General features: G+C 40.1%; 1 protein-coding gene across 4 annotated transcripts in view; it reads right to left on the bottom strand.

The window, feature by feature from the left end:
* Positions 1 to 1,307: 1,307 nt before the first annotated feature.
* The window catches only part of CNOT10 (CCR4-NOT transcription complex subunit 10), a 133,601-nt gene continuing 111,584 nt past the window's right edge, over positions 1,308 to 23,324 (bottom strand). For all 4 annotated transcript variants that reach the window (XM_070727305.1, XM_070727302.1, XM_070727303.1 and 1 more), the window contains 4 exons: positions 10,454 to 10,489; positions 9,731 to 9,858; positions 9,106 to 9,181; positions 1,308 to 1,589 (listed from right to left, as the gene is read on the bottom strand). In XM_070727305.1, coding sequence (XP_070583406.1) covers positions 1,435 to 1,589; positions 9,106 to 9,181; positions 9,731 to 9,858; positions 10,454 to 10,489 — 395 coding nt within the window. In that variant the 3' untranslated portion in view covers positions 1,308 to 1,434. The remainder of the gene's footprint in view (positions 1,590 to 9,105; positions 9,182 to 9,730; positions 9,859 to 10,453; positions 10,490 to 23,324) is intronic.

Here is a 23,324-nt window from a genome sequence, read left to right as displayed (position 1 = left end):
ACAACTTAATAAATTATAGCCCTTTTTAATTTGAAGCATTTGTACTGTGAAGCTGCAAATGTTTGCTTATTATAGTCAAAGATATGCTTAAGGACCATCAGTAACATATTTTTGTCAAAACTTTGTATGTAACAATCAAATATTGTATGTAAATAGACTGAATTTCAACAGATCAGCAATGGCTTGCGTGAAAGAAAATTTTCTGTTTTAAATCTAGAATAAATAATCACGTTCAGGAAGTTTTGCCAAATAATTTTGGATCAGCTGTGGCTCTGGGTTTTGGATGAAGGAGAACCTGCCACTTTATGGACTAGTTGGCTAAGGCTAATGCATGTTTTTCTTCTATAACTCTTGTCCCTAGTTGTTTTAGGACTTCTGTTGCTGTTTTCTCCTCATTCTTGACCCAGGTGATAAACAAGGCTCACTGTCTTGGGCATCATTTTTAATATGCCCAATAGTTGTTTCCATGAACCAGCAAAGCCAGTTGGATTTCCTACAATTCTGAGATGATTCAAGAATGCAATTTCTGCTGATTTTTTACTTGGTAACATTGCAGAAGATTCAGTTCTCACAAGGATAGATCCAATATAATGAAAAATCTATTATTATTATTGTTATTATTTGCAAAATCACGTTATTTTTAATAATGTCGAACTTCGGTTTTATTATTTTTACATGCCAGTCACCAAGAGTCAAAAACTCATTTTCATAATTTCTGCCATATAAATAGCCCTAGATTTATGACTGTTCAATAAACAATAGTGCAAAGTTATGGTGGATAAATAACAATGGTACAAAATTGGAAAAGGTAATACATTCTTAGTCGTAACTATTGCATTATCCGCACAAGCATATGATCACAATTCAGGTGCTTGACAACTGGCTCACACATTGATTGCAGAATTTTTCAGTCACATTACTGCTATTTGTAATCTTCTTAGCTGACTTGACAAGTAATGTTAATTGAGGAGGCAAATTTACACATGATGCACTTAATGATCACAGTAAAGATGGTTATAAAATTGGGTTTAGTTATGTGAGGACTCAATGACTGCACTATTTAGTAACCAAAAATCCAATCCCAATTGTGGTGGAAAGTTGAGAGCTATCTTTACTGTAATGTAACTAGACTTGCTTCAGTTGTGCAATGGCTCCCTCAAACTAACCTTAATTCTTTCACCAAAAAATCCAAGCAGTTTTCTTGGGGACAATGCAAAAATGCCACATAATTTTGAATAGATACGAGATTCAAAGGGAAAGTACCAATAAACATAAGTTAAGAATTGAACAAAATAAAATGAGTCAAGTCTTTCTATAGATTTTATTTTATAATTAAAAAACCCTTAATATATGATATATGGTTAAAACAGTTTTTCAAAATTACAAAACAAATCTCAAGAGCTCCCTCAAAAGGACCATTCTATTTATAGAGGTTCACTTCCTCTGAACAGTGGTGAATGTTGGCATCTGAATAGGCTGAACCAAGTGGGGAGGGTGGAATAAAGGTTTCTTTCGTATTTCAGAGAGCATTTTCACTGAAGGGAGAAGTTGGTTTCTTTTGATGATTTGCAATGCCAGTTGAGTATTGCCTAAAACAATTTCAAAATTTATTAAGATCTGATATGTGACAAGTCTATGAAACATCAGGCTCACTTCACAAAATTCAACTGCCAATAAATTTTTGAAATTGCAATGGGAAACATTTTTCCTACATAAAAATACACCTGCTTTATCTAAAAGGAACTATTGCGCACATATATTATGCATGCATGCATGCATGCATGCATGCATACATACATACATACATACAATACACACACACACACACACATACACACACTTATATGCCACCCAACTCCCAAATGACTCTAATATGAATGATACGTCACTATTATTTCATTTCAATTTGTAGAGATACAAATAAAGTTCACAGGGTTATTATGGGGAAAATAGGAGAAAGTTGTGTGGTATATATGTTCACACTTTTAGTTATTTATGAAAATAATAAAGTGGAATATAAATAAATTAATAAATAAACATGGATTTACACCTCCTAGTCTTCAATTTATAAACTTACTTTAGAATCAATATGTGCTTAATTACTAACTTATTAATCTCCTGGACAAGAATTTACAGGCCTACATATATAAATAACAATAATTTTAAGACTATGGAAGATCTTTTTTTTACTTCAAATTGAAGTGCCAAGAGGAATCAAGTTTCTTCAAAATCAATTTAAGATTCTTTATGATTAAGTGCCATAAAAAAAATCCTACTCAAATTTTATCATACTTAAATATTTTGAAAAAAGTACCTAATCAAGCCAATTGTTGATTTGCCAACCATGAAATGAACAAAATCAAAGAAGTATTACTTCTGTTTGGTACTGAATTAGAAATGCAAACTAGACAAGGATATAATGGAGCAATTTTTAAAATATAATTCAAAATTATATAGTAAACAGAGATTTGATCCAGAAAGATTAAGGAATACTTGAATATATTAAAATGTAGAGATCTACAAAAATGAAATTCTTAACACGTGACCAATATGAAACTCTGGAAGCAATCAGAAAACAGAAATTAACATTTCCACAATATACTACAAGTGTTTCCAAGAAATGTTGATTAGATCACTATCCTAGGTAATTAATGAAGTCAAGAACTCCCTATGTTATGGAAAGAAGCTTTCATTTCTCTGATCTACAAGGAAAGAAAATGACAACTATTCAGAATCATATATATGTACTGCATTAATGAATACAGACCACAATACTTGCAAAAAGAAGATTTTTTAAAAACTGAATATTTTCCGGTCAGACTGGATTTGTCTCAAAGAAATAGAGGACTGGCAATGTCAATTGTATCTTGAATGTTACTGATAAAATGAGAAGGCAACTATAATCTTTCTTGATGCAGTGTAAGCTTTTGGTAATCTGGAATCGTTTTTCATTCTTAACAACTCTGAGGAAGATGAACTGTGGTTCCAAATTATTTAAATGGACAGTCTTGAATAAGAAATCAACTTTCATTGTAAATGCTTTTCATCACAAAACCATATCATAACAGTGGAATATGAACCTGAAACTGACTAAGACTAAATTAAATGGTTGCTGAATTTAGATTCAATAACTGTTTTGCAATAAAGGAATTTTGATGAAAAAAAATACTGTAAAATGCACAGTGAATATTAGATCTATTAAAATTACAGCTGGTACATTATTCCAGTAGGGGACCCCAGAGGATGAGATAGATAGTGTCATCGATGCAATGAGCATTGTGAACTCTGAGAGACAGTGGAGGGCAGAAAAATCTTATCATGTTATGGTCCCTGGAGTTGTCAGACATGATTTAGTGACTGAACAACAACAAATATGTATATATAAAAATGAAACTGGCTCATTTAATGTTTTGTTTTTGATGTTTTGGGTTTTTTTCTCTCCTATTTTTTCCTCTTGTTATGTGTGTTCTGTTTGTCCTGTTTTTAAAATTTATATAATCCATAAAAACATTTTTTTAAAAAAAATAAAAAAAATGAAACTGGTTGTGACATACACTTTTGATCCCATTGGTTTCTGTGAGATCCAAGTACAAACACCTTATAGTATAAGCCAGGGATGGGTTCCTATGGCGTAGTCCAGAGAACTGCACTGTAGGACCCCTTCTTAAAGCCCAGTGGCTGGGACACATACTAGTGTCCCACCGGTTTCTGTGTGATCCAAGTACAAGTACCTTATAGTTACCTTATATGCTATCTATTGATTGGTAGCTTTCTAGAAGTTCACTTGGTTGTTTTATTCAGACTATTGAAAAGGAGGCATCATATATACCAACTAAAATATTTTTTTGCTGCACTTGTAGGGATTCACTGACAATGCAAATTTTGGTGATTTTTTTCCCCTGGCATCTCCTGAGGAGCTTCTTAGCTGTGCTTCGGATGAAGAATAAAGGTCAGCATTAAGAGGAGGGCAGGCAGGAGGGGGTTTTCTGACACTGAGATACCAGAAAAAAATCTCTCAAAAATTGCATCATGATTGGGAGTGGAAAACTTTAACTTTATTGATTACTAAAATGCACAGCTTATTTTATAAACATTGTTGAAAATGCAATGAACTCATCATTTTTCCGTATTTGGTGGCAGTATTATAATTTACAATAGAAACAAATTTGAAAAATAGAATTTCTTTCTACCCTCTTTTTATATTAAATATGGCTACATGTGACATTCTCATCTGGATAGAAATTACTATAATTATTAATCCCCTTTTATGATCTATACTGTGCTGATTGCTACTACTGCTACTTATATATTATTGGATATATTGGATTGCTACTACTGCTACTTATATATTATTGGATATATTGGATTTTATTAATGACTTATGATTTATTCAGTTATCTAAACCCAATTAATGAAACCCTACAAATCCTAACCTACCATATTTTTTAGAGTATAAGATGTATCAAAGTATAAAACGCACCTTAATTTTGGGGGAGCAAAACAAGAAAAAAACAATTCTGTCTCTGACTACCAGCAATCAGGATCAGCGGTGTCCTCACTACCACTTGGATTTTGATAATGAGCAGCAGAGATCTTTTTATCTGTTTAAAACAAACCATATTGCCCTATGGGCATTTAACTGAAGTGGGTCGGGCGGGGTGGAGGATGATTTACATGGGGGAAGAAGAGAAACTTGGCACCGAAGATTCCACTCCCGAGATGCCCCTGTCTTCCTACCTATAGGCCAGTGCTTCTCAATTATTTTCTGTTAAACCCCCCCCCCCCGCCGCCCCAAAAGTAAACATTTTGTGCATCCCCAACACCACCGGGATGATTATTTGCAATATCTGGCATGTTTTTGCTGAAAAAACTTAAGCGGCTTATTAGTGTGCTTGGGGTGTAATGTGTTGAATTCATATGGCTTCATGCTGTCTGCTGCCAACATTTTTAGACAAAGTAAACACACTGGTCTGTCTTCACCTCCTACTATAGTCACAGTGAAGCCAAGTGCTACAAACGCTTCGTCATATTTTCTCAACTTAGCTTTTGGAAGACTTACCGTATTTTTCGCTCCATAAGACGCAGTTTTTTTCCTCCCAAAGTAGGATGAAAAATCAGCGGCGTCTTATGGAGCGAAGCTGCAGGCAGGGGGGGGGGGGGAGGCGCTGGAGCAGAGGGGGGGCGGCGATATACTCACCAAAAGTGTCCCGCCTCTGTCGCCGCCTCTCCTCTTCCCAACCCTGAAGAGTCGCGCACCGCCTCCCGGGAGCCCAGCCGACTTTTGGAGCCGTTTTGTTTTCAGCTGGGCTCCCAGGAGGCAGAGCGTGGCCGGGTACCGTGTCTTCGCCTCCGCGCGCTGCCTCCGCCCGGCCGAGAACAAAACGGCTCCAAAAGTCGGCCGGGCTCCCGGGAGGTGGTGCGCGACTGTTTCCTCTTCGCTGCAGAGCCACACGGAGGCGAAGACACGGTGCCCGGCCACGCTCCGCCTCCCGGGAGCCCAGCCGATTTTTGGAGCCGTTTTTTTTTCAGCTGGGCTCCCAGGAGGCGGAGCGTGGCCGGGCACCGTGTCTTCGCCTCCGTGTGGCTCTGCAGCGAAGAGGAAACAGTCGCGCACCACCTCCCGGGAGCCCGGCCGACTTTTGGAGCCGTTTTGTTCTCGGCCGGGCGGATGCAGCGCGCGGAGGCGAAGACACGGTACCCGGCCACGCTCCGCCTCCTGGGAGCCCAGCTGAAAACAAAAAGGCTCCAAAAATCGGCTGGGCTCCCGGGGGGCGGTGCGCGACTGTTTCCTCTTCGCTGCAGAGCTGTCGGGAAGAGGCGAAGACAACGGCGCCCTCCACTCTCTCTCCCTCTCTCTCTCTCTCTTTTTCTCTCTGTTGCCGGCGTGGTGAACGAGAGAGAAAGAGAGAGAGAGAGAAAGGAGGGGAGAAAGAATGAGAAAGAAAGCGAGAAAGTAAGCAAGAGAGAAAGACAGGGAAAGAAAGCAAGAGAAAGAGAGGGGGGGAAGAAGGAGGAGGGAAAGACATAGAGGGAGGGAAGGAGGGAGAGAGAAAGAACAAAAAAGAGGGAGGAAGGAAGAGAGAAAGGAAGAGGGATGGAGAGAGAGGGAATGAAAGATGAAGGAAGGGAGAGAGAAAGGGGGAGGGAGAGATAGAAAGGAGGGAGAAGGGGGTAGTTAGGGAGAGGGAAAAGGAAGGGCTTGGAGAAAGGCAGGGGGAAAGAAAGATAGAAAGGAAAGAGGGAGGGAGAGATAGAAAGGAAAAAGGGAGGGAGGAAAGAGGGAGGGAAAGATAGAAAGAAAAGAGGGAGGGAGAGATAGAAAGGAAAGTGGGAGGGAGGAAAATAGAACAAAAATATTTTGAGCCAAAAAGTAACTATCACACATGAGCAAGGATAGAATTATGGATGCAAGAACTTGCTCATGTGTGATAGCTACTTTTTGGCTCAAAATATTTTTGTTCTATTTTCCTCCTCTAAAATCTAGGTGCGTCTTATCAGCAGGTGCGTCTTATAGAGCGAAAAATACGGTACGTTTGTCTCATTATCTCCATCTCTTTCCCCCTTCCTTTTTATCCCTGTTAAATATTTTTCCATGGTGTTCATATGTCCTGCTCTGTGCTGTGTGCTTGTTCGGTGCAAAACACCTACTCCCTGCAGCAAAATAATACACGTTCCACAGTCATGCCCCCCCTGGCATTGCTCCATGCCGCCCCACCGGGGGGGGGCTGTCCCACTATTTGAGAAGCACTGCCATAGGCGTTGAAATCCTAGTTTTCTCACAGCAAGGTCCATTAGAGGCGCAGCACTGCAGTCCTGGATGCTGCCATCTCATAAACACATTGCTTGGCTTCCCAGCAAGCTCCCTGTCCCTTTGTTGCTTCGGTCAAAGCCTGATTCCCAAAGCAGGAGGTCAGGACTCATTTGACGAGCCTGGAGGTGTGGAAGAGAGCGTGGAATGGGGGGATCCATCCTTCCAAATTCTGATCAAGCACTACTCACAGGCCCTCTGCCAGGGGAGCGATCCATGTGATTCTCCGTCCAAGAAATTTTGTAATGGTCTTCCCAGGGGGAAGTCTCTGGCCGCAAAGCCTGCACTGGGCGACAGTATCTGGAGCAGCCTTCCAAAAGCAAAGGTTTTGGAATCGGAGAGGAAAGCCATGGTTGCAATTCTGATTTCTGCTATTGGGGTACAGGGCGCAAGATTGTGATTCCCATCAAATCACTGAAAGTGGATAGAATGAGAGACATTCACCTGGCACGGTGCTAGCACTGTAACGTGTTTTTAATAAATGCAGAAAATGGGGCAAGGGAAATGCAAGCATAGCCCCAGGGGGAGCAAACACTATAAAAATCACCCGTGGTATAGATAACAATTGGGAGAAGTTGCTTCTCCCCAATCTTGTGCCCTGTGTTCCAATTGCCGAAATCAGAATTATAACAATGGCAAAGCATCACCTCAGCTGCTTTACCCCATGCCTTGCACCACATGAACATGTACAAACCCTTCCATCTCACAAGCAGACTTGGCAGCAGTGGAGTTCTCACAAGAGTAATCAGTGAAATGGAACTCAAACAGCTTTGGAAGTCAAGAGACGTGCAAGTTCCGAAACTCATCCAAACTTTCCTCCCTGATTCAAAAACCTTACTTTTGGAAGACTACTTTGGCTCACATTGTCCAGTGCGGGCTTTGTAACCATAGGAGTTTTCCCCTCTACTCTTCCAATTACAAAATTTCCTGGCCAGAGAACAACATGGATCGCTCTCCTAGCAGCTGGTCTGTGAGGACTGCTTCATCACTTACTTACTTACTTACTTACTTACTTACTTACTTACTTACTTACTTACTTACTTACTTACTTACTTACTTACTTACCCGGGATTCCCCACCCCCATTCCACACTCTCTTCTCCTCCCATCATAGCCCATCATAGCCCTTACCCACCACGTGCAGAGAAAGGTGAAGCAGCCAGCAGCAGAGGAAAAGCATGGGCTGGGGGGTTCCTCCATGGCACAGGCTCCACTCAACCTGCTGGTGCCTGCCGGAAGCAGCAGCTTCCTCATCTAGGTAGAGCATGATTGGAAGGGGAGGCAGTTCACAGTCTTCTTGAAAGACTGCCATGATAAAGCTGCCATGCTGTATAAATATGCATGGAAGAGGGTGGTGGATCTTCAACCAGGTGTGTGGAAGCCAAAAAGTGCACTGCGCTTCAGGCGGTGAGTGGTTCCAGTCAGTGCTACTACCTGAAAAAGCTTTCCTATACTGGCTGCCCAGTGCATATTGCAGAGCTGTGCTCCCTTCTCCTCCCTCTCCGCAGACATACTTTCCCTTTCCTTCTGGCCAGAAACCAACTGCCCTCCAACTAGATTTTCTGGAGAGGGGGCAGGTAGAGTGGCAAGCCGCCTTGCTTTATGCCTCTCTAGCAGTCCCCCCTTTGCCAAATTAATCCTGACCTCCTGCTTTGGGAATCAGGCTCCAACCAAGACAGCAACCCAGCAGGGGGTTGCTGGGAAGCCTGGCAATGTGTTCATGAGGTGGCATAATCCAGGTGGACTGAAGGGCTGCATCCCTATCAGACCTTATTGTGCAAAAGCTAGGCTTTCAACGCCTATGGCTATAGGTAGGAAGACAGGCATCTCAGGAGTAGAGCTTTTGATGCAAAGTCCCTCTTCTGCCTCCATGAAAATCATTCCCCACCCCACTCACTCCAGTTAAATGCTCATAGGATAATATCATGATTAAATTAAATTATCATAGGTTAATAGGGTTTGTTTTAAACCTCCAAGTGGAAGTGAGGATCCCCATTGCCTGGAGCTGCCTGAAAATGTGACGCATGGAAGCCAAAAACCTCCAAAAGGTGGAGGGCAGCAGGTGAGTAGGGCTGCACTGAATGTATAAGACGCATCCAAATTTTCACCTTGGTGAAAAAGGTGTGTCTTATACTCCAAAAAATATAGTAATTCCATGATACCTATAAACTACCTATTTATCTATTCCGTGTTTTATTTTTATTATGTTCCTTTTTTGCGTCTCTGTCTTCTTTCCCCTTTGCTTCATATCTTAAAAATGCTTCATAAAAATATAATTAAAAAAGAGCAAATGTTTACCGTTCTGAAGCTCAAGATATACAGCCAGTAAGATAGCTTCTGGTGGAATCTCTTTTGGATGAATCAATGAGGCAGCCTTGTATCAATATCAAAAAGGAAATAAGAGGTAAATTCATATATTTTTAACAAAAGAATAAAGTATGCATCTGAAGCAACAAAAAGTATTTTATATCATTATTTTATATCCTCCTCCCCAAACAAGGTGTTAAAGCAAGATAGATAATTAATATGATTATATCATTTGTTTTAATGTACATCATCGGTGCTTACATAAATTGACACAAAGATACAGTTGGACAGCTTTCTTCTAAATCATCTTTTAAATTAAGTAACTTTAAGAAACTTTTTATACAGAACATTTTGTAAGCTGTAATGAGATTTTCCCAAACACATATGTTCAACAAGAAACATTGTTCAAGTTTTCCAACTTACAAATTGTAAGTACTGTATTTCTTTGGTTGGTCTCTGGGATTTGCAGAGGATTTGAGGTCCTGCCTTCTAACTTGTTAGAATCAAATATTGCTCCAGTGAAAACAGCAAAGGTAATTCTATATTTTACTTTAATATTACAGTTAGCCATATTTTAACAGTTTTTCACAATATTAAGTAAACCATTTTTTTTAACCTGATGCAGACATTTCCGTGCTTTGTCATATTCGCTTCTTAAGCAGTAGGCACTTCCAAGATTGAACAGCATCATGGTTCGTGCAGATGTAACAGAACTCGGATAACATTGGGGTACTTGCTTGCCAGCTAGATTAAAATTAATACAGAATGCCATTGTTAAATTACAGTTGGTCAAAAATATTTTTTATTTATTTACCACATTTATATGACCTCCCATCTCATACTAAATAACTATGTGAGAAAGGGAATAAATCTACACCCTAATCAAGAATCAAAATAGAAATCTAGCAGAAAATATTAGCTTGCAGATAACTTTTTAAAAATGCAGATAACTTTTTAAACTGTAGCTAAGCTGATAAGTAGATTCATTCAATGAATGTTAATAATATGAAGAAGAAGCATCTCTCAACATTAGACTCATCAGTATGGGCTATAGATGATCAAATACAAATATGTTTTGTATTTGTAGTTTTAACTTCATTTTAGTATTTAAAAGCACTTAATTAAACTGCATTTGTAAATGCAAAAAGTTATTTAAAAGGTTGAATATCTACATCTGAAGTGATTATTAGTAAATTCTGATAGCTTTAAGAAGCTCACTGATAAAAAGATAAAATGCTGTGACCTGTAGTCACTCTAAGTAAACAGGATAGAAAGATAATTTTTCAATTACTTCATACTATGCAATAAATGGGAAGTTTACAGAAGTGCACAAACTTACATGATTCCATAGCTTCATTTTCTCCTTTATCAGACCCTAAAGAGAAACCAAACCAGAAGGTAGAATAAGCAGTAAAAGAATAAAGTTAACAAAAATGTAATCTTAATTTGAAAAAACAACAACAAAACAATCCTAAGGAATCTGATTTAACATAATATTGCGTATGCTGTTACCAGCATATGCAAACAATTGCCCCTGAAGATAGCTTAGAAGTTACCCGAAATGGCCCTGAGCACAGGTATAGTGATGGCTTGGTGGCCCCCCATTTCTGCAGAGTGGTGTGCAAAAACGAACCTACCAAACAACAATTCATCAAGACCAAAACTCCATCGCCAGAAATAATATTAATTACAACAAATTTAGATCCAGATCAGATCTATCTCTCCAACAACTTATCCACTGCCGTGAACTACGGGCAGAATTTAAGAGATATCTAGATCTTGATAAAACAAATTATATACATAGATTATCACACTGAATGCATCAAATCCAAGACGCACAACCCATCCTACATCTTCCAGCCTACCATCCCTCAACAACAAATCAACATCCCAAGCACCATCAACCAAGAATAGGAAAGCGTCCCTATTAAACTAAATAAATCCTTTTTTGAACTTTTACCTAAGATAAATCATAAATTTGTTTGGTCAAAAAAAAAGAGGCAAGAATAAAATTTAAAAACCTACAAGATCATCGAACTAGACGAGGCTTTGGCCTCCCCAATTTCTACTTGTACTACCAAGCCACCATCCTAGGAAAGATCAAAGACTGGATAACCCTTCAAAACACAAGATTACTGACCCTTGAGGGCTTTGATTTGCAGTCTGGATGGCACTCATTGTTAATGATAGACTTAAACAAACCCCCAACTTACTTTAAACATCACCACATAAGAAACGCATTAATAACTATATGGCATCATACTAAAAAAAATCACTACCTTGCTACCCCAAAATAGATATCTCCAAATGAATCACTCACTTACCCTACCGTCTTTTCCCCTTTGAAAATATTAACTTATTCACAATTGCTCGATGATAATGACAATATGCTCTCAAAACAACAACTTGATCAAAACGGAATAATGCTCAATTGGTATACCTATATACAGATAAACTCTAAATATAAACAACATAAAAACACATTTGGCTTCCAAAACACTAATCCTTTAGATTTAATGGTATTTGGCCCAAACGTAAAAATGATTTCAAAAATACACAATTATTTGTTAAGGCAAGACACCATTGAGGAACAAGTTAAGGGTTGTATGATTGCATGGGTCCAAAACTTTGGGTACACAATAAACTTGATAGAATGGGAAAAAATCTGGACAATCAACTACAAAATGACGCTTGCGACATCTTATAAAGAAAACTTATTCAAAATGATCTATAGGTGTCACCTTCCACCGGCCAGACTTTCAAAAATGTACCCTATTATATCTCCCATTTGCTGGAAATGCAAAAAATCACAAGGAACCTACTACCATATATGGTGGACTTGCCCATTTGCCAAAAAAATTGGCTACATATTAAAAGAATTATAGACCAAGTCATATCGATAACAATCTTACCTAAACCAGAATTATTTCTCTTAGGTATTTTCAGACAAAAGATTACAAAAGAAGACAGATACATCATCATACAAATACTAATGGCTGCCAGAATTACTTATGCACAACTCTGGAAACAGGAAACTACTCCTACTATAATAAACGTCATTACAAAAATCATGGACTGTGCTGAAATGTCTAAAATGACAATGGAGCTACAAAATAAAAATGATTCAGAGTTTTACAAGGTCTGGGAGAAGTGGTACCAATGGTTATCTAACAAACAATACAAAATAATGGTTGAAAAGAAAAAATAAATTACATAAGTAACATCACGATTCCAATCGATAACAGACTATAATATAACTAGAAGATTCAGTATCGGTCACATACACTCCAAATTATTAAAAAGACACTGGCAACACAATGTATATAGACTCTCTGAATTTAACCCTATCTATATTGACATATTATCACTAATTATCTACTCTCTCAAACATTTACAGAACCACTCTACCATTCTTACTATATACACCCTCCTCACAAATTAAATGAAAAGTCATAAATTCTAAACCGCCTGCTATCCCGCAGACTTTCCCTTTTCCCTTCCCCCCATCTTACCCTTTTGTATATCTGTTTACTCTCTCTTCTCTCATCTTACTTTTTCTTATGCAATTTCTTTATGTGCAGACCCTAGTACTCTAATTTATATTTGACCTTATGCAAATATATGAATTGAAATTATGTTAAAATATCTGTATAACTTTATGTTTAGATAGAGATCTTATTCCATTATGTATACCCCCCCTGTACATCTTCCCCTTTCCCCGTTTCCCTTTATTTAAAATTCAATAAACCTTTTTTAAAAAAAGAAAAAGGGAAGGCTGTTGATAAGGAACTGTATTGTTTGCTTATAGCAAGCTTGTAGTATTTGAGAAACTGGTCACGGCCGGATATAGCGTATAACATGAATCAGTTGGCACACTACAATAAGGAGCCAACTGAAAATCAGTGGAAGGCAGCAAAAAGGATATTGCGGTATTCGAAGAGTACCATACATCATGGTTTATTTCTGGAACCAGGTGATAGGTTGGAATTGACGGCATATGTGGATGCCAGTTTCGCCTCTGATAATGTGACCAGGAAGTCTAAGACTAGTTTAGCTATTTTGTTTGGTGGAGCCTTGGTAGGCTGGAAGTCAATGAGACAGCAACACATTAGTTTATCTACAATGGAGGCCGAATTTACTAATCTGTCGCAATATGTACAGATTTAGTGGTGTATCAGCAGTTGCTGGTGGACTTGGGTATAGAGTGTAATAAGCCTATTACAGTATATGAAGATAACCAGTCAGGTATAAATATGGCAAAGGGTAAAGCTATCACGACAAGGTCCAAACACAGAGACTTAAAGTATTTGAATGTAAGACAGTGTGTAAAAGATGGGCTAATTAAACTTGAATACTGTGAAACTACAGATAACATGATGACAATTTTACCAAAGCACAAGAAGCTCAATTACATACTGAGAGTTGTACTAGGTACAATATGAGATAGGGAATGTGAAATTGTATTGGATGGATACTGTGTTGTCAACCCCAAGGGGGGGGGGGATTGTTAGTATATGGTACATAACCTACTTCGGTGATGCCAACTAACAATGTTGGTCTATGAAACTAAAGACTGTATCTTTAAGAACTTTGACTGGTTGGCTATAAGAAAGCGCCAGTGCTATTACCTGTGGGGGGAGTTACTTTGAGATATCTTTGCTTGTGAGTCATATTATTCTAGCTGTGTGCGGTTTGTAATCTATTGTTAATATTGTTGTATATCTGTAAATAATAATATTGTTAATACTAAGTCTGAGTCTTATCTGGCTAGCCCACATTATCTACATCACTGCAACAACTCTGCTGATTGTATGTCGAAGGTTTCGCACAGAGCTGCACCGAGACATACTAACAAGGAAATAAATAAAAGTTTGGAATTTGGGTGGGAGAAGGAGGAAGAAGAGGAGGAGGACAGTCGCTGCCAAAGAAAGAAAGTGAAGTGTGGGGAATAAAAAAATCCAAAACTTTAAGGCTTAAAAAAATATGAGGGCACCCACTTTTGCCTTTCCGTGCCCAGATGCTCCAGAAGGCAATCTCGCGCTGGGTGTATGAGAGGCAGCGCGATGGAGTCACCACAGCAAAGTGGTTTATTCCCTCTCCAAGTGCCTAGAGAAAGGAAAACGCTCGGTTTGCTCTGGACTGCCCAGAGCGAAGGGAGAGTTTCTTTTCTCTAGGTGCTGGCAAAGGTTTATTCCCCCTCCAAGCGACCAGAGAAAGGAAAATGCTTCATTTGCTTTGGACTGCCAAAGCCTCCTTAAGTACCACCGAAAGGCTCCTCTGGCAGCCCTGAAAAGCCTGAGATGGCCAGGATTAAAGGGGGAATGGCAGGAAACTGTCTGGCCCTTCATGCCTCTCAAATTTCCTGAGAAAAATTACCAAATGGTCTTTCAGTTGGGAAGGCTTCATCGCTTCATTTGAAAATGTTTTCTCGCAAAGAAAACAAACGGAAACTATCCATTGGAAGGAGATAAATGAATCCCAAATTTAGGAATTCCATCGAATATTGGCGACACTTCCTCTTCTCGACCATATTGAGAGGCCTTTGAAATGAAAGGCACTAACCTGCAAATTAAATTTTCAACTGGAAAGGAACACTAGAAGAACACGTAGATGTTGATAAACCTAGTTTCAACAGTTACATTGACATTTCAGCTGATGTTACAGGGGACAACTGCTCAGCATGCAATGTTTTGAAAGAAGCACTCCCGCCTCCATTACTGCCCATTCTGGCCAATGGCGCACCACTGAAAGACCATTTGGTAAGAATTCATTTGGATACAGCTGACAAACTGGCATCTTTTTTCCAATCCTTAAAAGCGAAATTTGAGGGTCACAACACTGTTGGGAAGTTATTTGGAAAATCGTCACTCAACACCAACAAGGGGATCATTTGTTCCTATGAAGTTATCTTTCTTGATAGCAAAATGTGGCAAACCTTACACTATTGGAGAAATGTTGATTTCTACCAGCAGTGAAACCACCACCATTTTGGAGCCCAGCACAAGCACTATCACACAATCAATTCCTTTCACTTTCTTGCAATTGAATGTTGTTTTCAGTGGTCATTATATTTAAGTGTCTTGAATAAATAAGATAATAATGAAATACAAATATCTCGAGGTTTGGGAATAAAGTGACGAGTAGGCACCAAAATTTTTCATACAGTTGAGATATGGGAAAAAGACTGGAAATAAATTATTTGCCTTGATATATCCTGATGACAATTTTAAAGAAAACAAAGAAGTATTTGCATAAATTGAAGAATTATTTCCTATGTTGTGATTGAGTGGTTATGTTGGGGGAGGAGGTGATGACAATTTCCTCATTGGCTCAAAGGGTTGATTCATTCAAAAAGATTAAGAACTACTGATTTAGAACATAAGAACATAAGAAGAGCCATGCTGAATCAGGCCAAAGCCCATCGAATCCAGCATTCTGTGTCACACAGTGGCCCACCAATTGTTCTTGGGGATCTTGAGCAGAAAGAAAAGGCAAGACCCTCCCTTTCCCCCGACCTCCAACAAATGGTACTCAAGGGAATCCTGCCTGCCTCAACCAACATAGAGGCGGCACATGGACATTCGTTTCAATAACACTGATAAACTTGGCATCCATGAATATGTCTAATCCTGCCTTGAAGCTATCAAGGCTGACAGCTGTCATGACCTCTTCTGGAAGTGAATTCCATAAACCAACGACCCTCTGGGTGAAGAAATATTTCCCTTGATTTGTCCTCACTTTCTTACCTATGAGCTTTAGGGAGAGCCCCCTTATCCTAGTAAAAAATAATTTTTCTCTATCCAACTTTTCTATCTCATGCATGATTTTATACACTTCGATCAAGTAATCCCTTAAACACCGTCTTTCAAGGCTGAAGAGACCAAGGCATTGCAACCTGGTATCATAAGGGAGGTGCTCCATTTCCTTTATAATTGTTGCCCTTTTTTTTGCACCTTTTCCAGCTCCATTATATCCTTCTTGAGGTGCAGTGACCAGAACTGTACACAGTACTCCAAGTGTGGCCTCACCATCGATTTGTACAGAGGCAATACAACACATTGACTTATTTTCGATTCCCTTCCTAATCATGCCAAGCATGGAATTTGCTTTTTTTACTGCAGTTGCACACTGGGTTGACATCCTCATTGAGCTGTCCACCAAAACCCCAAGATCCCTCTCTTGGGTTGTCTCAGAAAGTTTGGTTCCCATCAGTTGGTAGGTATAATTGGGGTTCTTTGCCCCGATGTGCATAACTTTGTACTTGTTTAGGTTAAAATGCATTTGCCACTTTGTTGCCCACTCACTCAATTTCGAGAGATCCTTCTGGAACTTCTGACAATCGGTTTCACTTTTCACTAACCGGAACAATTTAGTGTCATCAGCAAACTTTGCTGCCTCACTATTTACTTCTACATCCAGATCATTAATGAATAAATTAAAAAGTAAAGGTCCCAAAACTGAACCATGGGGTATACCACTTCTCACTTCTTTCCATCCAGAGAACTGTCCATTTATTGCCACCCTTTGCTTCCTACAATTTAGCCAGTTACCAATCCAGGACAAGACCTGTCCTCTAATTCCGTGGCTGAAGAGCTTTTTTAGGAGCCTTTGGTGAGGGACTTTATCAAAAACCTTTTGAAAGTCAAGATATACAATAACAACTGGGTCCCCTTTATCTATGTGCTTGTTTACACCCACAAAGAACTCTAACAAGTTAGTAAGACATGATTTGCCTTTGCAGAAACCATGTTGATTTTCTTTCAGCAATGCCTGTTTTTCTATGTACCCAGTAATTTTATCTTTAACAATGGTTTCCATCACTTTACCTGGAACTGAGGTTAAACTGACTGGTCTATAGTTTCCTGGATCACCCCTGGATCCTTTCTTGAAGATCGGGGTTACATTTGCCTCCCTCCAATTCTCAGGTACAGTGCCTGATCTTAGAGAAAGATTATATATTTTAGCTAGAAGTCCAGCAATTTCACACTTGAGAACTCTAGGGTAGATGCCATCTGGACCCGACGATTTGTTGGCATTTAGTTTAGAGAGGCACGCAAGAACATCTTCCTTGTTTATCTCTATCTGGTTTAATTCTTATAATTCCCTCCCTGGGAAAACTATTTCAGTGGCAGGCAAATGCTCTCTATCCTCCTCAGTGAAAATGGAGGCAAAGAAGTCATTTAGTCTCCCAGCAATCTCCTTGTCTTCTCTGATTATCCCCTTCTGATCATTGTGATCAAGTGGCCCAACTGTTTTTCTGGTTGGGTTCCTGCATCTGATGTATTTAAAAAAGGTTTTCTTATTTTTAATATTCTTTGCTATATGCTCCTCAAAATCTCTCTTGGCTTTCCTGACTATCACCTTGCATTTGGTCTGCCAGAGTTTGTGATCCTTTCTGTTCTCCTCATTAGGAAGAGCCTTCCATTTCTTACATGAGTTTTTCTTCTTTCCAATAACCTCCTTTACCTCATTCGTAAGCCATACTGGTATCCTCTTGGACTTTCCAGTCCTCTTTCTTCTTTTAGCAATGCATTTTAGTTGAGCCTGTTGTAACGTATTTTTAAACAGTTTCCAAGGATTTTGGAGGGATTTGACTTTTTTTTACTGTCCCTTTTAGTTTCTTCTTTACTATTTTCCTCATTTTGGTAAAATTCCCTTTGTGAAAGTTTAAGGTCTCTGTGTTAGTGTCAGCGTTCCAAATAGCACCTGAGAAATAAATCAAGTCCCAGTCCAATTCTCTCAATCAGAGCTCAATTTAGTAACAGAACCATGTTGGCTATGCCATTGTCATTCCAATTCTGAATAGTTCCCAGAATCCCACCTAGGTTAAGGTTCATCTTACATCCCCCACACCCAGTCCATATGCAGGGGCTTATCAACTTCCTCTTCTCTTCAGTTGAGGCAGAACAAACAGTGACCTTGGCTTGGAGAAAAGAATCTTTGGTTGTGTCTAGGAACTTTCCCTTCTGACTATTCACTACCCCTCCCATCCCCCCTTGTGTTGTGTCAGGCCGAACTCGCTAACTCCACATGAAGGCTTCGGCCTGACAGTTAGTTTTCACTGACAATTTGCTATCCATGGTTAAGTTGAAGGTTATTGTGTTGTGATCGTTGGTTCCTATGGGCTCAGTTACAAAGACATCATGAAGCAAATCCTGTGCATTAGTTAGAACCAAGTCCATGATCCCCTTTCCCCTGGTTGATTCCATGACCATCTGCTCAAGGGAATAATCAGCTAACATGTCGAAGAACCTTGTCTCGTTTTCATGTGTAGAACAAGAATTTACCCAATCTATTCGGGGATAGTTGAAGTCCCCCATTATGACTACCCTACTTCTTTTTGAGGCCACCTTAAATCCATTTTCCAAATAGCAATCTGCCTCTGGAGTTTGGTTGGGAGGGCGATAGCAGATCCCTAACATCAGATTAGTTTCCTGTCCTGGGATTTTTATCCACAGTTTCTGTGGGTGAGTTTGAATTTTCTTGAATTTCGAGTTCATGAGATTCTAACTCCTCATTTATGTACAAGGCCACACCACCACCATTTCTCCCTCTCCTGTCCATCCTATACAGTTTGTAACCTGGAATCCATGTGTCCCATTGGTTTTTACCTGTCCACCAGGTTTCTGTTATGCCAATAATATCAATATTATTTTCTTTCGCCAAGCATTCCAATTCCCCTATTTTTGCTTGAAGGCTTCTAGCATTCGTGTACAGACATTTATATTTAATTTTCTAGTTGCACTTTCAACTTTGACTGTAGAATTTGACTGTAGAATTTGTAGATGGTCTACCATGTCCATCTGCTTGACTATTAAAATTTAGTTTTCCTGTTGACTCACCAATGTGTGCATAACTTCCACCCTCCATATTTGGCCTTCTCGAACCGGAAACTGCCCAGCTCCTGTCGAATTGCCCCTACGGATCAGTTTAAAAGCTGCTCTGAAACCTTTTTAATATTAATCACCAGCAGGCTGTCATTGTTGCTGCACTAAGGAAGAACCAATGTCATGATTTAAATTGTAATTTAAATCAACTTGATTTAAATCAAATCCAGTCTGGTTACTGTGGCTAGGAGGATGCCATTGGAAGAGCTGAAGGGCCAGTTTAAGGGTAGGTCATAGAAACATAGAAACATAGAAGTCTGACGGCAGAAAAAGACCTCATGGTCCATCTAGTCTGCCCTTATACTATTTTCTGTATTTTATCTTAGGATGGATATATGTTTATCCCAGGCATGTTTAAATTCAGTTACTGTGGATTTATCTACCACCTCTGCTGGAAGTTTGTTCCAAGGATCTACTACTCTTTCAGTAAAATAATATTTTCTCATGTTGCTTTTGATCTTACCCCCAACTAACTTCAGATTGTGTCCCCTTGTTCTTGTGTTCACTTTCCTATTAAAAACACTTCCCTCCTGGACCTTATTTAACCCTTTAACATATTTAAATGTTTCGATCATGTCCCCCCCTTTTCCTTCTGTCCTCCAGACCAGTGTTTCCCAACCTTTTTTGAGCCGCGGCACATTATTCGTATTTTCAAAATCCTGGGGAACACTGAAGGGGGGGGGGCGGGCTAAAGAAAAGTTTGGACAAAAAAACCCTCTCTCTTCCTCCCTTTCGCTCTATTTCTCCCTCTTTCTCTCTTTTCCTTCCTTCCCTTCATTCTCTCTCTCCATCCCTCTTTCTTTCTTCCTCTCTTTTTTGCTCTCTTTCTCTCTCCCTCCTTCCCTTCCTCTATGTCTTTCTCTCTCCCTTGCTCTCTCTCTCTGTCTCTCTTGCTATCTCTTTCTTGCTTTTTTCTCTCTCTCTTGCTCTCTCTCTCTCTTTCACTGTCTTGCTATATGTCTCTTTCTTTCTCTTTGCCTCTCTTGCTATCTCTCTTTCTCTCTCTGTCTCTCTTGCTATGTCTCTCTTTCTCTTTCTCTCTCTCTCTGTGCCTCTCTTGCTAAGTCTCTCTTTTTCTCTTGCTATGTCTCTCTTTCTTTTTCTCTCTCTCTGCCTCTCTTGCTATGTCTCTCTTTCTCTCTCTCTTTCTCTCTCTCTCTTTCTCTGCCTCTCTTGCTGTCTCTCTTTCTTGCTCTGTCTCTCTTTCTCTGCCTCTCTTGCTATGTCTCTCTTTCTCTCTCTCTCTGCCTCTTATATGTCTCTCTTTCTTTCTCTCTCTCTCTCAGCTGACTGCAAGTGGGAGCCCTGACGGCGGCAGCTGGACGTGGTGCTGGACACCGTATATGCCAGGCACGCAGCGCCAGCATGTACGACGTCCAGCAGAACGTCCAACCGCCACCGTCAGGGCTCCCACTTGCAGTCAGCTGAGAGAGAGCGAGCGAGCGATCCCTCTCGCCGCCGCCATCTCCCCCGACTGCCTGCAGCCGCTGCGGCCACCCTCCCCCGCTCCCATTGGACACTTGCCGTCGACGAAAGAGGAGCTCCAGCTGGGCGGGGCGCTGCCGGTACTTCCGTCCTGGGGCTCCCGCTCGCAGCTGTCCCCCGCCTCCTGCTCGATGCCGCGGTTTTCGGCGCTCTCCTGCTGGGCCCCAAAGAAAGAAGGCGGGAAAAAGGTGCTAAGAATGGAGCTCTCCTTCTTCCTGCCTTCCTTCTTTGGGGCCCAGCAGGAGAGCGCCGAAAACCGCGGCATCGAGCAGGAGACAGCTGCAAGCGGGAGCCCCAGGACGGAAGTACCGGCAGCGCCCCGCCCAGCTGAAGCTTGGCGGCACACCTGGCCATGTCTCGCGGCACACCAGTGTGCCGCGGCACACCGGTTGGGAAACGCTGCTCCAGACTATACAGATTGAGTTCATTAAGTCTTTCCTGATACGTTTTATGCTTAAGACCTTCCACCATTCTTGTAGCCCATCTTTGGACCCGTTCAATTTTGTCAATATCTTTTTGTAGGTGAGGTCTCCAGAACTGAACACAGTATTCCAAATGTGGTCTCACCAGTATTCTATATAGTGGGATCATAATCTCCCTCTTCCTGCTTGTTATACCTCTAGCTATGCAGCCAAGCATCCTACTTGCTTTCCCTACTGCCTGACTGCACTGTTCACCCATTTTGAGACTGTCAGAAATCACTACCCCTAAATCCTTTTCTTTTGAAGTATTTGCTAACACAGAACTGCCAATACAATACTCAGATTGAGGATTCTTTTTCCCCAAGTGCATTATTTTACATTTGGAAACATTAAACTGCAGTTTCCATTGCTTTGACCATTTATCTAGTAAAGCTAAATCATTTACCATATTACAGACGCCTCCAGGAATATCAACCCTATTGCACACTTTAGAGTCATCGGCAAATAGGCAAACCTTCCCTACCAAACCTTCCCCTATGTCACTCACAAACATATTAAAAAGAATAGGACCCAGAACAGACCCTTGTGGCACACCGCTTGTAACCTGACTCTGCTCAGAATACTCGCCATTAACAATAACTCTCTGATGTCTACACTTCAGCCAGCTGCAAATCCATTGAACTATCCAGGGATTAAGTCCAATCTTCACTAATTTATCTATCAGCTCTTTATGTGGAACCATATCAAAGGCTTTGCTGAAGTCCAGGTAGGCAATATCCACGGCACCACCTTCATCCAACACCTTTGTGACATAGTCAAAGAAATCAATGAGATTAGTCTGACATGATTTGCCTTCAGTAAACCTTCATGGAAGATTTACATCTATGTGGTCACTAGTGACTAATAACAATACAATTTAACAGCTGCTGCCCTCTCCTCTTCATAGTCGAACATTTGATTCCTCTATTTTTTCAGAGCCATGATTGGTGGAATGAGATGATGGATGTATCTAGCCAGCCATAATCTTCAATATGGAAGGCATGAAGCCCTAAAAATAAACTTTGATTTAAAGTAAGAAGGCAGTAATAATTTAATAGATGTGCAGTATTATCAGGACTAGGATTTACTTGTGAGAATATTTACTTGTGAGAAATAATTTAAATTAACTAAATAAACATGTAGACTTTATCAAGAGGTTAGAAGGGGGATGAATCATAAGGAAAGTGAACTGAAAAGAGGAAAACTCTTCTAGTTTTTATTTTTCTCTACAACTATAGCACAGAATGGGTGGCAAACTAGATGTTCAGTTTTGAGATATGGTTCTGGTTCTGTGGAATATTCTTTTTTACAAATAAGATTATCATTTTCCAATTAGACTTTAGAAGGAGTCAAAGATGGAATGGTTATTGTTGTTTCTGGGTTGATGTCAGTGTTAAGTTCTGTAGATTTAATATTAATTACTTATAAATTAATTGATTTACCATGGGTGTATTTAACTGAATTTGTATTGTGAATCTTTTAATTATCAGTTCTAAACTGCAGCGTGTCCTTTAGAGATTTAATAGCGAGGAGAGGGGCAGGGTCAATGGCTGCAGCGACACGGGGCTGCCCTCGCTCCATTGAGGGTAGCCCCAAATCCCCACCGTCCAGGGGTCTCGGTTCAGATGAAATGGGTGACGTAGGGGATGCTACCGGGGGCCCGGTGGGGGGTCAGCAACCCCCCCCCCCCCGGTGAACTGGCCTGGTCTCGCACCAGCAGTGGTGCGAGGTCGACCAGGCTGCAATGCCTGTGTCGACGCTAGCTGTGGATAACAACACAACTCAGGAGATTGAAGAAGACCGGTAACATCTGGAAAGAGAATAAAAACGAGGTAAAGAACTTTAAGCGGTGTGCTGGTGTGTCAGGAGTACTAAAAGAATTGAAACGGAGCTGTTGGAAAATTTGCTACTATGGAATCTGAAAAGCCGGAAATAGATCACAGCAGCTGCTCGTGAATGGAGGCAAACAGCGGCAGCATGATTCAGCGAAATGCCTAATATTCTCTCTTCTGGTTGAAGATCTTTAAAGACTGTAAAAGAGATGGTTTAGATCGAAGCCGATTTGGTCTTTTTTAGCTGTGCTTTTGCTCTTTGTTTGAAATTGTTCCCCTTTGGCTGTGAGGAAATGATGTGTGGGCTTGGAAGACAATTCGCCATCTTGGATTTGAGAGTCATCACAGTGAGGAGACTTGGACATTAATATTGTTATGGAATAAAAGAGCTTTATAAAGTTATTGGATAAGAACTGATAAGAACTGTTTAATAATATCACTTAGTTGGAGATAAATATGGAAAAGAACTGGAGTGAGAAGCTGGAAGAAAATTTTAATTATTTATGGTATTTTTTCAAATATTTTAGAAGAAAAACAGCAGTATT

This window comes from Erythrolamprus reginae, chromosome Z (assembly GCF_031021105.1).
Source record: "Erythrolamprus reginae isolate rEryReg1 chromosome Z, rEryReg1.hap1, whole genome shotgun sequence".
NCBI lineage: Eukaryota > Metazoa > Chordata > Lepidosauria > Squamata > Dipsadidae > Erythrolamprus > Erythrolamprus reginae.
Note: the sequence above shows the minus strand (reverse complement) of the source record. Positions and strands in the feature narration are given on the sequence as shown.